At 56.4% G+C, this 15,263-nt stretch overlaps 1 protein-coding gene across 1 annotated transcript in view; it reads left to right on the plus strand.

The window, feature by feature from the left end:
- Positions 1–277: 277 nt before the first annotated feature.
- The window catches only part of GRIFIN (galectin-related inter-fiber protein), a gene marked incomplete at both ends in the record, with an annotated part of 41,207 nt that continues 26,221 nt past the window's right edge, over positions 278–15,263 (plus strand). Inside the window, one exon of the mRNA XM_084536997.1 lies at positions 278–355. Within this exon, the coding sequence (XP_084393123.1) occupies positions 278–355 (78 nt within the window). The remainder of the gene's footprint in view (positions 356–15,263) is intronic.

Raw genomic sequence — 15,263 nt, forward strand, 5'->3', positions numbered from 1 at the left:
CCGCAGCGGACAAAGCCTGCCTGGAGGTAATCGTACCGCAGGCGGCCGTATCGGGTATCCGCGGACGCAGGGCATCCGAGAGCTTTTGACTGTGGCTTTTTTAGGAAGAGCTTTCTCAGCCCGGTATCTCTCAGATTAGGTTTTGTCCCCAGAGGAGCCTGTTGTCTCTCCTTTGTCGCGCAGCTGTGGGAACCCGCGGCACGGCTTGGGCCGGGAGCTGTAGGACAATGCCGAAAGGCACCGGTGCTCCCGACCGGCCCGCCGGCCGGCTCGTCCCATGGTCCGGAGGGACCTGGTGCCGACAGCTGCTCGCCGGCGCTTGCTCTTCTGTACTCAGACGTCCGTGAAAGAGCAGGTATGGATGGAAGCCCTGCGCCCTTGGCAAGCATCCCCTGAGCGTGAGCGTGGAGATGGAGAGGGTGAGACACACACACGTTGAGGGACGGATGGTGATCACCATACATAAGTGGGGGTGGGGAGGAGGATGCATCCCCTCATCCCTGGCTCTGACAGCAGCAAGAACCCTAAAAACTCAGTGAGAAATGGGGAAATGCAGGAGAAGGCACAGGGCTGTCTTGTTTTCTCCCCCATGCCATTTGGCACTGCCATGCACAGAACACCCACAGCCCCTCACGAAGCTGGGGGGACACCTGCCTGCTGGGTACGCAGGAAGGACATTGGTCCTCAGGCTGTGCTGCAGCCCCAGCTCGTGTGCCAGGTGTCCCTTTTGGGGACGTCCAGCCCCTTCCAGCATCGACATGACCTGGCTGCTGCATGCCCATGCCCATCCTGGCTGGGAGGACATCGAGAGCACTGACAAGTTGAAGGAGCCTGCAGCGCCTCTCCTTCCCAAAGAAATCAGCAGCCTTCCCGGCCCCGATCCCATTAAACCGCCTGATTTACTGCAGATGCTAACTGTGCTGAGTCCGTGTGAAGCCACTTGTGGCTCCTCGCTGCTGAGGAGCTGCGTAACCCCGGTGAAGCCTCGCTGATAGAAAGCAGCCTGCGACGCATCCCTTATCTCCAGCCTTCTCGCGCTGACTGATCAGTTCCTCTCCCCTCTCTTTTCTGAGTCTCTGCTCTGGATTCATGCAGACTTTTCATCACTTTTGAAATCCTGGCCCAATAAAACATTAAAGCACTTGAGCGTGAATGGGACTGTTTACTTGCTTAAACCTAAACACGGGATGTAGTTGGATCAAGACCTTTCTCTTCCTGCCCAGGGCTTCCTCTGAATGCCTCAGTGTCCTGGCTCCTCTCCTCGGCATCATCTGTGGTTTCTCTCCTCTGCAGCACACTGTCACAGAGAATTTGCAGTTTCCCATTTGTGACACGCTGGTTTTGCCTAAGGTGACAAACGACCTCCTCCCTTTGCGATAAACCCATTTACTCATCCCAGGCTGCTTCTGCGGCTTCGTCAAGGCCTGCCCTCGGAGAGGAGGCTTTCATTTCTGCTCAGCATCTGCACTGCAGCTGCTTGCCATCGACTTTCCCCCGTTGTCTTTAGCGCCCTGCTACCCGCTTCCTATCGCGCTTGGGCTCATTGCGTTGCCTTTTATTATTCTCAGTTCTCTCAACCAAGAAGGATCCTTGGTATGGGTTCTGGGAAGAGCAACGCTCTGCCCTGGTGCCCTCAGTGGGTTGGTGTGGGTCAGCACGCCGAGTTTGGCGGGGAATCATGCACGTGAGCATTTTGGGGACAACAGAGCAGGCAGGTGGGGGACACCAGGGGCATCTGTGCCATCCAGGATGGCTCTCCAAGAAGGAGCCAGGACCTCTGGGCGTGCCTCCATCTGGGGAGGGATGTTTTTGGATGAGCAGAGAGGTCTGTGCTGCAGCTGGGGAGCGCAACGGCGAGGCTGGCGCGAGGCCGGCCTCCCCCCGAGGCCGCCTGCCGCAGCTTGTGCGAGCGTGCGGCCCGTCGGACGTGGCCTGGGCCAAGGTGTCTGGGAGCGGGTCCAGGCTTCTCTGAGCCAGGCCGGCTGCCGAACGCACACACACATCCTCCGCGCGAGGAAAAAGATGTCCTAGCGGGGACAGGCAGCGCGCGATGGGCAGGTCCCTGGATGGAGCCACTTCCCTCCAGAACATCTGGAAAACCGCTCCCGTCCTCCGGTAAACAGGCTTCCAGAGGAAGATCCGTACGAGCGTTGTCCTCCCTTTGGGACGTGGTGGAGCCAAGGTAGGAAAATCCAGAGGGATGGGAGGATGTAGGCTCTCCGAGAATAACTTACAGCTGTCCTGGAAGCTGGGAGACCTGGAGGGCTGAGGAACGTGCTGGTAACGCTGCAGATGTCATCAGTTCTCTTTATTCCTGGCAAAGGAATGGGGGAAGATGGTTTCCATGGGATGTTGGGGATAATGGAGGCCCATCTGAAGGCCCAGGCGATCTCAGCCATTTCTCCTACCTCCGTGGGCACAGAGAAGGTCTTCAGGACAGGCTCAGGAGAAATCCTTGAGGAGCTCGCAAAGCCAATCCTCACCCCCTGCACAGAGGAGGCTCAGGACCCTCCAGCAATGCAGCATCTCTAAAAATCACTGTAAAATAAAAATCACAGTAAAATAAAAATCACTGTAAAAATAAAAATCATGGTATAATAAAAACAACTATATAATATGAGGACGGGTCATTGCTTTAAGAGTCTGGCAAGAGGTGTCATGATATGAAGTCCCCTAAGGAAGGGCAAAACCAATCCTAGAAAAGGACCTCACATCCTCCACCCTGGTGCAGAAATTTGGAAGAGGAAGGGGCTGCTTCAGAGCAGCGGTGAGAAAGTGCTGCAGTGCTTGGAGAGCACAGGGATGTTTTACCCGAATCTCTGGTAACAATAATTATGTCACAGCTGCTCAGGAGACGGCCCAGAGCTATTTTGCTGGAGATTGCAATCCCAGATATGGATAAATCAGGAAGCTCGAGTCTCTCTGCAGAGAGGGGTTAGCAAGGGGGCTATTCTCCAGCATGGATGGAGGTGGAGCCTGGCATGCCCCAGCTGGAGGTGACATGGGAAGAGAGAGGCACTTTGGCTCCCTCCAGCCCCCTGTTATCAGGGGACTCGGGACAGGGCAGGGGCACAAGGCAGCTGATTGCAAAGTGCTCCAGGCTCCAATGATAAATGTCACACCTGGTACCACAGAGAGAAAACAACCCAGAGGTACAATTCATGCCATGGTGTGTGTGATGCTGAGGTCCTGCTCCAGCACCATGCTCCAGCCTTGCCCAGCAGCCCCAGGCAGGGAAACCTCCAGCACAGCACGAGGAGGATCCTCTTAGGAAACCCAGGAGCCTGCTGAGTTCAGCTCTGCTTACAGCACTGAACCATCACATCGTAAATCTTTTTTTGTGGCATCCTTGGCAAGGGTGCTCTCCACACAATGCCTTGCTCAGCCCCGTGGTGAGTGTGGTGGCTGGTTTTGGGGTGGACCTCCACAGTATGGACACAGGCAGCCCCACAGCAGCCTGCAGGGCGCGCTTGGACCTTGTGAGCCCAGCACTGTGGCTCTGGGTGAAGGGGTCAGCCCTGAGCTCTGGAGGCTTTAAAAAAATCACCTACAGGAGCTTGTTTAGGCTGAGAACTCCTGAGAAATCCCAGGGACCTCTCCTCTCTCTCTCCCCCTCCCCATGGGACTCAGCGCTGCCTCCTGCGAAATCTCCGAGTGACAAAAGGCTCCTCGGGCTCAGCATCAGCCCCAGCCCCACCGCCCAGGCCGGGGACAGAGGACAGGACCATCTGCTCTGGGGCAAATGAGCCCCGTGGCCAGATGCTCCGCTTCTGTAAAAGCCTTGGAGCCAGTTCATGGGAACAGCTTCACTCTCCCCTGCTCCCTCCTCCCGCTCCCATTAACCTCTTTACTGCCGCTGATGCGTTCGCAGCAATAGCCGAAGGAGGAGGAGGAGGTGGCGGCGTGCTGGGAGCTGGCCTGACACGGTGGTGTGAAGTTTGCCATCCTGCCTTCCCCGCGCCGTGGCCGCGGGCCTGGGGAGCCCCTGCCCGGCAGGGGGCCATGGGCAGCACGGGAGCGGGTGCGGAGGCGCCGCAGGGGTGGCAGGAGGAGGTGGCAGGATTGACACTGCCTTTGGGAAATGACCCCGCGGGGGTTCCTGCTCCAGCCCATTCCCACGGGCTGCCCCAGCACCAGTCCCCGGGGCCTTTCCCAAGGTTTGCCTTGATGATGGAGTGAGCCCACAGCAGCAGGACGGCCCGTTGGCTGAAAAACCCCTCCACAGCAGGGAATAACCGTCCAGAGACACATCCTGTCCTTCTACACTCACCAGCCCTAGCTTTTGGGTGTCCTCACCTCCACCATGGGGCACAGCTTCTTTTCTTCCCAGCTCTGGCATCCACCAGCACCAGCCCTGATGGTTCCCATCACTGGGGGAGCGGTGCTGTGACTGCTAAGGAGGGAGAAGAACACACAACAACTTGCACCAAACCACAGGGTTTTAGAGGAATGGGGACCCAGAACTCCCCATCATGCCCCTCGTTGTGAAGAACCCACATAGCCTCTCCATTGCCCCTATTCAGTAGCAGAAAGGGGGTACCAGTGCCATCCAGCAGAGTGCCCCCATGTAGCACCCGGTTCTGGGGACCTGGAGCAGGGACACACTGCCCACGTGCTGCTCGGTGCTGCAAAGCCCACGGGGCAGCAGGGTGGCAGGTTGGACCCCAGCTGGACCCAAACCTCCCACAATCACTGTGTGATGCAACCTCCACCACAGCATCTGCCTTTCCCCTCCTTTCCCAACGCGTTTCCCACCCCTCTAACCTCATTTCCAGTGACCCAGCCCACCAAGGGTTAATGCCACCAGCTCCGCTGGGCTGTCCCCAGCTTGGGGACACACACACACACACAAACACCCCAACCACATCACAGGTGGGACGCGAGCTTGCGAGGCACGGTGGCCTGCTGGAAAAGACCTTGACTATTGAACCCTGAAAAATCTCCCCCTTTCTGGCAGAGCCTCCCTCGCCCTGGTTCCCACAGGGCTCCGCACCCCCGGAGGGTCACACGCCGCGGCCGCATCGCGCCCGGCGCGGTGGGAATCCGATTAGCCACCATCCCCGGCCCTGGGATTGGGCAAAACGCGGGCGAGAGAAGGGCCCCGCGCCCTGGAAAAAGCTTTCCCACACTCCGTCCCCCCTTGCGCCGGCGACGGCGGAGGAAATGGTCCATATCTAAATGTGTCCTGATAGCCGCGCTAATCTGGGGCTGGGTGCGCGGCGTGGGGCGGGCGGGCTGGCAGGGCACATGGCCCGCGTTCAGCTCACACAAAGGGATGCTTTCACCCGCTGTCCTGCTCCTGTTTCGCCCGCTGGAGTGGAAAAGCAGAGGGGGAAAAAGGGAAAAAAGGGACAGCACCCGGGTGCGCGGGGGCCTCTCCGCAGGGAGGCACTGCATGGGCAGAGCAGTGGGGTGCCGCAGCCACGGCTCTGAAAATCAGGCATGGAAAGGGGCAAAAAGCAGCTTCTAAGCAGCAAAGGGGCATTTTGCAGTGGTTGCATTGCAAACTCCATCCTCAGTCCATAGGGATGCTCTGTGGGATGGGATTTCTCCGCTCACTCCACACCAAAAAAAAAAAAAAATATAAAGAGGAAAAATGTCGATCAGACACCAAAAAGAGTCGGCTCAGCTCGACCTGAAACATCCCTCCCGCCAAGCCCACAATGATCTGTTCCCTTTTGGGGTCTTTTGCACCTTTTGAACTCTTCTCCTTTTGACACAGAGCGCTGTTCAAATAGGAAAAGTTATTTTGAAATGAAGAAGCCATAAATGTTTTGTTTTGAAAAGTGTTGAAACAAGATGTTTCGACATCTTCCAAATGATTTCCCTCACTCATTTTGGCTGAAGCCCTGCATTTGCATTTGACCTGAATTTGCACATTGTTGGTTCCCCACAAAAGGGCACATTTTTTGTGAACTCAATCCTGTTCACCAGCTCTGGGGCCAAGCTTCTGTAAGCAGAAGTTTTCACAATGACGGACTAAGGGGCTGGTCTGGATAAAGGTGAAGATCCTCTTAAAACATGCCTCTTAGCCCCACAGAGTTCCTCTTTCCTCTTCCCCCTTTTTCTGCACTGTCTCTTCTCTTTTTTGCCTCCACACTTTGACCAGCCTTTCACCTAAGCCTCTTTCTTCTGCAAACTGCTTTTTTTGGATGCACGTAGTGAACAAACGCTGCTGCCAGGATGGCAATTCACATTCTTGGAGCTGATTCCCCAGCCCCGGAGAGCCCAGAAAAGTGTAAAGCCCAGCTTCAGCATGGGTTAAACTCCCCTTGGGGACCACCCTGGGCCACCAGAAAACATGTCCAGTGCTGGGTAAAGGAAAATTTCCACCTGGGAAGGAAATGCCCAAACCTCAACCCCACGCCCCAGGCCTCGAGGGACACCTGGGTTCGGGTGTGAGGCACATTGTGGGGCTGCCGGATGAGAGCATCCCTCGCCTGCTCTCCCGTCAGTTCACATCAGCAGCAAAGTCCCCACCCTTGCTCCGAGCCCCATCAGACAGCTCCCCATGCCACCATGGGGTGACTTTCCCCACCTCACCAGGGCCCGGCTCCACGCTGGGTGAGAAAATCCCAACATCTGGAGCTGGGAAAGCACTGACCTTCCCCATTTCCACTGCAAAGGACAGGGAGCGAGGGGAGGCAGCCCTTGTGTGCCTGGCAAATCCTCCGCCATCCTCTTTCTGGGCCCTGTTGAAATGTGCCTGTTTTAACTTGTCTGCATGTCTCACTGGGGAGATGGACTGGAAAACACCAGGCGGATCCAAGCAGCTCGCTCCACAGGGAAAGCTTTCAGCACATAATAGTCTTGGGCTTGTTTGATGCCTGGTGCAAGATGCAGTTGAATAAAAACATGTAGAAGGAGCTTGAATAGTAAAGGGCATCTCGAGAAACAAGCGGCCTTTTCTTCCCTTGCCCACTGCAGAAGCTGCCCTGGAGCTGCTGTGTGTGCGGGGCGAGGGGCTGGCTCCCGTTTAATCTCAGGATGAAGGCTGCCACTAGAAATGAAAGTAAATATCTAATTCCTCCAATTCTTCCCCCGTTTCTATGGGGACCATGATTGAATTAACCACAACTCTGATGCCCTGCACACCACAAGGCTGCCCGGGTTAATATTACGGGCATCTCTGTGTGTGTCACTCCCGGGAACACTTCTTGGTTTTAGTCCCAGCGCTTGCCAAAAGCCCTCGAAGGACACGTGGTGCAGCACGGCATCATTGGCACACAAACCATGCCCACGTTTCCCACACGGGACAGACTGGGAGAGCAGGAGCTACCAAAACTGCATTCCTTGCCACACAGACTGGGTGGAAAACTCATACATTGGGAATTTCCAGAGAAGAAAGGGAGAGAGAACAACCCTATTAATTCTTCCTGGGGCTTCCCTTGGAAAGCCCAAGGAGACAGAACTGGTGCAATCCCAAATACTTCTGCCTTGTCCACCACGGCTTGGTGGGTGGTGGCAGGGCTTGTGCGGGGAGCATCTGCGCTCCTATGTGAGGTGGGCTCCTCGCTGCATGCAAAATTTACCCAAATTTACCCAAACTCCTCATCTGCAGGCACCGGGAGCTGCATGGGGACTGTGGGGAGACCCGTGGCAGGGAGCTGGCCCAGGCGCAGGAAATCCAGCTGTCAGGGCTCCAGCGTGCGCGCCCGTCCCTGCCCTGCAGCACCTTTTTCTGGTGTGCGTTCATGTTTCAGACGGCGCTGATCCTGCCGGCCAGCCCCTACCTGCCAGCATCTGTCAGACACCGCAGCAAAGAGTAGCCCCAAGGCACGAACAGCCCGCCACGGGGGCCGCACCTACATCCACCTCCGTGATGCAACGCCTTGCTGCGCAGCTGCTCGCCTCGCTGCCAACAGCCCCCGCGGCTCCGCCGGAGAACGGGGCTCCGAGCTCGCCTCAGAAATAGGAGCCTGGCACCTGCCCAGCTGTGTGCTCAGCCCCAGCTTTGAAAGAGGAATCTCAGCAAAAGCCAGCAAAAACCTTCTGTCCTGGGGAGAGGCAGCAGGGTGAGGAGCATCTCTCGTGGCGCAGCACAGGGTGTCCTCCTGAGGATGGGACTGCGGTGTGGGCACCTAGGTGTCAGGATTTGTTCCCTGAGAGGACCTCAGTGCATCACCAGGGCCAGCTGTACAGGGCTGTGTTCTCCCAGGGATTACAAATTACTGGCTTTTCTCTCTACTTGGACTTTTGCCTCAATTCGCACTGCCCCAGCAGGGCTATAAGGAGCATCAGGACCTCCAGGCTGTGCCTCATCCCTTGTGCATGTCACACACCGTGGTCACCAAGAGGCTTCACTTGAGCCACCTGAGTGAGGAAGACAAAAAGGACGGGACCCTTCAGGGGATCTGCTGGGTGTTGGGGACCTGCCTTCTTCTAAGGGCTGGATACGAAATGAGAAGCTCAGGGTACAAGGCTTGACCTGGTCAGACAAAGGCAGGAGGGATGTGCTATACCAAAGACTCATCCCCATGGCCCCACAGCTGCTGTCAGGGAGAAGTGGACACCCCAGCTCGGGTGCTGGGTTGGGGACAGCCACCCTGGCTACTTCATGGGGACCCCGAGGGGATGTGGTGGGAGGCTGAGCTGCGCCCTGGTCACACAGCCTGCTGTCACCCAGCATCACCACGGGGCTGTGAGCACCACATCAGCTGTGCTGCTGCTTTGTGCTGCGTGCAAGAGCAGCTGCCAGCTGCCAAATAAAAGGACGGCCCCAAACAGGGTCAGATTTTACCATCCGGGTCCTGACAAGAGCTGGTGTGGGATGGCTGTGCTGCTCTGCTGCCAACGGAGCCCAGAGGGGCTGCACTGCTGTTACTGCTCACATACCTGGGAGCAGCACCAAAACCACCACAGAAAACCAAAATACTTGCTCGAGGACATGGGACACACAGACCCTGAAGGACATCATTGGGGGCCGAGAAGGAAGAGCCATCTGGCAGCCCCGGGTGTCTTGACCTCGTCTGGAAAGACTCACCTCTCCGGCTCATCTGGAGGGTTTATTTGTCCCTGGGTGCTTCCCATTGGAAAATGCAGACCCTCATTCCCATTCCTGAGCTCCCCAGGGAGCTGGAGGATTCCTTTGCTGTTTTTACAGTTTGCGTCGCTTCCCCTCTCCCTGTTTTCCTTTTCCTCTTATCCGTGACACGAAGCTTAACCAAACCCAGCGGAGGGGAGAGGCGAGGGGGGACAAAGCCCTGCCTCTGATTCCCTGCTCCCACACAATCTCTGGGCACAGAGGCACATTTTTGGGAGCCCCACAGGGTGCGGTGGGGCAGAGAGCCAGGGCACTGCCCTGAGGGTCAAGAGGGCTTGCTGTGTGCCTCCCAGCCCTGTTCTTCACCTTTTCCATGGGACTTCCCCATCCCCTCATCTGGGCTCTGACCAGGCTCCAAGGAGTGTTTTTTTCTGGGATGGTTTGCCTTGTGCAGGAGATATCAATAAATGGGGTTTCTGCCCTCTCTGCTGTCTCAGGTAAGATATTAGGATAGCAGGAGGGGTTATTGCCAAAGAAACCTACCAGCTGCTCTCAGAGAGCTGCAGCTTGGTGGTTCTGAAGCACGTTCGCAGCCTGGCCAGGCTGCCTGCCTGCTGCACCTTGCCTGGAAGCTGGCACCCTCTTGGCTCACATGATGGGAATTTAGCTGCAGATCTCCAAAGCCCAGGATAGCTTTAAAAAGCTGTTTAGCCAGGGGCTGCAATCGTGACTCTGATCCTTGTGGGACACAGAGAACCAGGTGTCTGCTCAGGCTGGGCCTGGCACGCAGCAATGCTGCTGGTTTTGGGACAGGTACGGGTGAGGCTGGCAGGGAGACACCACACAGCTCACATGTACCCGGTGCCTCTGCTGAGGCCTGGGGACAAAAGGGACAGCTCTCTTGGGAACAGCCCCGGCTCAAGGGCCATAAATCACAGGCAGTGGGAACAACAAAGGCGCTCGTTGGATGGGGTGGGGGCAAGAGGCATCGCTCAGGGCTGCCTGGATTTATGGCACCCTCTGGCTCCTTTAGCAATGGACGCATTCGACATAGGACTCAAAGCAACAGCCTTAGAGAGGAAGATAAAAGGCTGGGAGAAAAGAAAGGATCATCTTTTTTTCTTCTCTTTCTTCTTTTTTTTTTAAAATCAGCAGAGGGAAAGGAGGAACCATGGCAACGCCACCTCCTCGGGCAGGCGGCGGAGGCCCCACACTCACCATCCTTCCCTGCTCGCATGGCCCAGCACCCGAGCATCGTGCACCCACCACCCATGCTGCCTGACCTGTTGGCAGGAGAAACCCTTCCCGAGGATGGGATCAGCCACGGCTTTGGCTCCCCGGAGCACTGCAGGAGGAGGCAGAAAGGGAAGGCAGGCGGAGGGCAACCCTGTTAACAAACCTCGGCTAAACAAGCTGCCGGGGGCTCCACGAGCACAGAGCAGAGCCGATGCCCTCATTGATATTGAAATCAGGTGCAATCCATCACGGGGGAACAGGGCCCTTTCAGGGTTGGCTGAAAAGAGCCACTCTCAAAGGGAGGGGGAAAAACTTGTCCAGGGGAAGGGCGAACCAAAGCGTGGCAGGTGTGGTATGGAGAGGGATGCTGTCGGCGCCGGGCCGTGATTCATTGCCGAGCGGCGCCGTGCCATCACGGGGAGGGCGCAGAGTCCCCAAGTCCCCGCTGGAGGAGTTGGAGGGACCCAGCTGATGCTGGGACAGGAGGTGGCCGTGGTGCAGCCACAGGGGGCCCGAGCTCCTTCCAGCTGTGCATGAGTGAAAACCCAGCTCTGCACTCTCACCCCTGGGTGCTGCGGATCCCGGAGGCTGGAGAGCAAAACGCTGCCAGGCAAAGCCCCAGGAGGTGTCCTTAAACCATTCCAGTCAGCATCACCGAGCCGGCTTCCCTGGGACATCCCCACACAGCGACAGAGCCCAGACTACAAATGCCCTTGAACTCAAGGTGCTCACCCATCTGCAGATCACACTCAGTGTTAGAAAAATAAAGAAAGCACAACACAAAGTGAAACTACCGTTGGTTTCCTCAGTCTCAAACCAACCTTCCACCCAGCTCGAGGGCCACGTCTGGCTTCTGCGGGTCTCTGAGTGCCAGGGACTGGCTCCTGCTGCGGCTGCATCAAACCAGCACCGGTGGGAGGAGAAGGGACCCGTGCATCGCAGATGGGACCGGGCCCTGAGTTCCCCCCAAACCTCCCCTTTTTCTGCTGCTGCAGATGCAGCATGGGCTCAAAAGGCAGCCCCACAGGGTGCTGCCTTTCCACTTATGTTGGGGGGTCAGCCCGAAGTCAGCCCTCCCCAGCCAGTGTTGTTAAAGCTGAGCAATGCCAAATCTGTCCCCGCGTCCCAGCGCTCAGCCTTTGGCCCCGGCTCCCCGCACCTGGACACAATCACGGAGCCATCCGGGGAATGGGAAAAAGCCATCACGATGCACTTCACCACCAGCTGCTGTTTATTTACCCGGGGTCCTTCCTACCCGGCACAGACCGAGGAGGGGGGATGAGGCTCTTCCCACCAGCTCTGGGGATGATGTTGGGCACGGGGAATGCTCCGGTGGCTGGGGGGAGCTGTGGAAGGACCACGGCAGGTTTGAACTTTCCCAGCACAGCGTAGCAGCCCGGGGGAAGCCCACATCTGTGTGCGGGGAGCCGGGCCAGCACCGGTGCCTGCGGGGGCGGGCAGGGAGGAAGCAAGCTGTGGGGCTGCAGCCCCACGCTACCCCGCGGAGGCGGGGGGCGTTTGCAAAAATTGCATTCTTCTCTGCTTTTCTTCCCTCGATTTTTTTTTTTTTCTTCCCCCAGAAGAAAGCCATACAAGCTCTGGAGTTAATTAAGCAACGGACAGAAAGGCTGGGATGTGCTGGCTGCAGCTATGAAAGCAATTCTGCTCTGAGGGGAAAACAATTTGGCTTCTCAAAGGCTGCCCCTTGCGCGGTGCCACGCTCTGCATCAGCCCTGGGTCGGACCCAGGGGCTGGGGGGGTTGCTCTGCACCCCACAGGACACCCCCCATGCTCCCCCATGCCTGGGGCTGATGGGGGGAGCGGGGCTGAGCTTGGCTCCAGCACTGCCACGGGGTTTTGCCATGCAGCAGATGCCAGGACTCTGCCAGCTCTTTGCCAAGAGGACTTGGCTGTGTCACGCTGCCACTTCGTGCCTTTTGCCTGCTGTGTATAAACTCTGAAGAGTTTTTTTGTCAGAGCAGCTATGTACAGCGCCCTGCACCACGGAGCACTAGTGAGCCCTGCAATACTCCCACTGAAAACTTAAAACAGTGAACCAAGTGGCACATGAGATAGCAGCCCCCAAGGGAATCCCCTCCTGTAGCCTTGGGGTTAAGGGATTTGTCTGAGGACCCAGGCTCTGGCACCCCAAAGCAGTCGGGCATCCCTCGCAGGAAGGAACAGCATCCCAGGCTGCATCTGTGCCATTGTGCTCGGCTGAATGATGGGAAGAGGAGTGAAGGGGAAAATTAAATTTGCACCCTGATCCGGGAGATTAGTTTCCCCTTATTGTTGTAGGAATAATTAAAAATCGTTGGCTGCATTGTTCCTCCTCACCTCCTCATAAACCCACTCACTGTATTCACCTCCCCAGCCTCCTCCTGGTAATTACACATTGCAGTGTGGTTTTATGGCCGGCACCTTCACTGTGAACATGGGCTCCTCCACCATGCCACCCTGCCTTGCCACTCCACCACTTGCTTGGACAGAGGGAGGGGGGTCACCAAGGAGCAATGTGGGACAAGGACAGACACCCACGTTACCCTAAATGACCGAGAGCAGGCATCAAGGGGACGGAGCCACCTCCACATGATGCTTTCCCAGGCTTATCATGTCATCAGCTTAATAACCAGATGCTTTATTCCCTAAAACTTGCTCCACTGCCCAGCTGACACGTAAGACATACAGCTTTGCTGTGCATCACTTTGACTCTATGGCGCCGTGCATCACTTTGCCTCCGCATCACCTTCATGGCCCTATAAATACTCCAGGAGAAAATCACAGAGAAAGCCACCTTGCTCTGCAGCCAGCTCCATCCCCAGCCCTGCAGCTGCCCCACACACTCAACAGAGCCCTGAAGCCCATTTCCCAGTGGGACAAGCCCGGGACAGGCACACTTCAGCCCTGGGGACCGATGGCGTGATCCTGATGGGAAGCCCGAGATGAAAGCTGCCAGCCCAGCCAGCCCTTCGGGCCGCCTTGCACAAACAAACACAGGGCCCTGGGCTGGTCGGGGCTCACAGGTAGTGACTGGTGGCAGTTTAACAGGTTAACAAGTTAACAGGTCACCGGGACCCCGCAGCTGCCATCTGCCACTGCAACCTGCAGGTCCCCCCGGGGACAGGGCATGCTGCACAGGGGGGACCCCGACAGGACAGGGATGGAGGGATGGGGAACGGGATACGGCGTATTCTGGCAGAATAAATGTGAAAATAAACCTCGCCAGACTTATTTTTAGCCCTGCTGCTGATGCTGGGACTATTTAGAGGCTGGCTGACACTGCAGTCTGGGGCTCTGCGACGAGCCCCAGTTATCTTCTGTTTTGTCCCGGGATCGTAAAACTTGGTGGGAGAGAGAGGATCTTTTCTGTGCATTGGTCAAGGACCCCATGCCTAGGATGCCTGAGCCCTTTGGTGTAGCAAACAATAAATAGAACTAGTGATTCATCAAGAATTTACTTTCTGATATGAGCTGTCCAGCTGTGGAAATGGGGAGAAGGAAATCCAGAGGGAGGAGGCTGCCCGGGCATGGGCTTGGGACAGCTTAAGGTGACTCACCAGATGACAAGGCAGAGGTTAGAAGGCTTCTGCAGATCCACACGGCCAATGTTAGTGAAAAACAGCCTTTGTGGAAATGAAATGCGAGTCAAGGAGGAAGAGGAGGTGTCAGGGTCTTGCCACGGGAGGTGCTGGACATGCAGATGGGGTGGCTAGGTTTGAGTGATGATGGGAAACCCAAGAAACCCTGTGTGCTCCCACGAATGGAAGGGACATTTCCCTTCCATTCTTGCAGGGCACAAGCAGCCCCAGCACAAGCCCCAGCTTTACAGAGCGGGGTCAGAGGAGAGGGACCTGGCAGCACAGTGATGCACAGCAAAGCTGGAGCTCTCACATGTCAGACCGTGCAGCGAAACAAGTTTTAGGGAAACTAACCCAAACCATTTTTGAATGGCTTTAAACCTTCTCTGTAAGAAGGTTTGACAGGGCGAACACATGCAGACCCATAAATAAGCCGTAATAGCTGAAGCCCCATTGTGTAGGAAATGGCTCGCAGCACACCACGGCTACTCACAGCTAACAATGCGAGGAAAGTCACTGCGCACATTTTTTATCCTTTGACACAAAGTGCAGCTGCAGGAATACCTCATGCATGATTTTAATAAAAGGCAATCATGTTCCCTCTGCTCCACGCAGTTGAGAACGAACCCGTGGAGATAACGGGCCCAGGCTCACAGTGATAAACATGTCAAGATAATTAAAATTATGTCTTTCTTCTAACAGAAGGGGCAAGATCCTCATCTGCTGTAGGCTGATGTAGCTGCGTACAGTCACTGCTGCTTGCCCCACTGGACACTGAGCCCACAGCAATGAAATGGGAGCCAGCAACCAGGCTCTGCGAAGGCAGCGTGGTCAGAGAGGTCGCTCTTTGGTTGTGCATGCCAAATTCTCATCTTTCCCCATCCAAAATAAATCCGGGATTTTTGTCTGTGTGTGCAAATGTCATCTGGGAGCCCGTCTGAAGGCAGACGAGCTGCCTGGGCAAAAGCAAAACAGGCGCTAGTTTTCAGGGTGACAGGGGAAGCACAAAGGGCTGGGTGCTAAGGGAAGGAGCCACATGAATTTTTCGAAGTGGGGATGATGCCAGAGCAGGCGGGGAGGTTGTTGCAGGCAGCAGGGACTGCAGGGTCACACACATGCTTGGGAAAGCCTGGGGACAGCTTTTGTCGGGATGAGAAACCAAAATCTGCAGGACTGCCAGAGCGCCTGGAGGATTTGCTGGCAGGGAGAGGTGCTGGCAAGTGGCAGCCCAGAGGAAAAAGGCCGGAGGAGGCTCCAGCAGCAGGAGGGGTGAGCAGGCAGTGCTTGCCTGCAGAGCAGGAGCAGGAGCATGCACAGGGCCGGTGTTGGGGCTTGTCGGCACAGAAGAGCCGAGTGAAGCTGCTATTGTGGAGTAAAATATGCTGGAATGTGGACACGCCTATTCCAGAATAAAGCTGCTTTTTCCTAATTTAACTTAATCCACTATTTGTTTTTATTATTTTTAT

This window comes from Aythya ferina (genome assembly GCF_964211825.1).
Source record: "Aythya ferina genome assembly, chromosome: 15".
NCBI classification, from domain to species: Eukaryota; Metazoa; Chordata; class Aves; order Anseriformes; family Anatidae; genus Aythya; species Aythya ferina.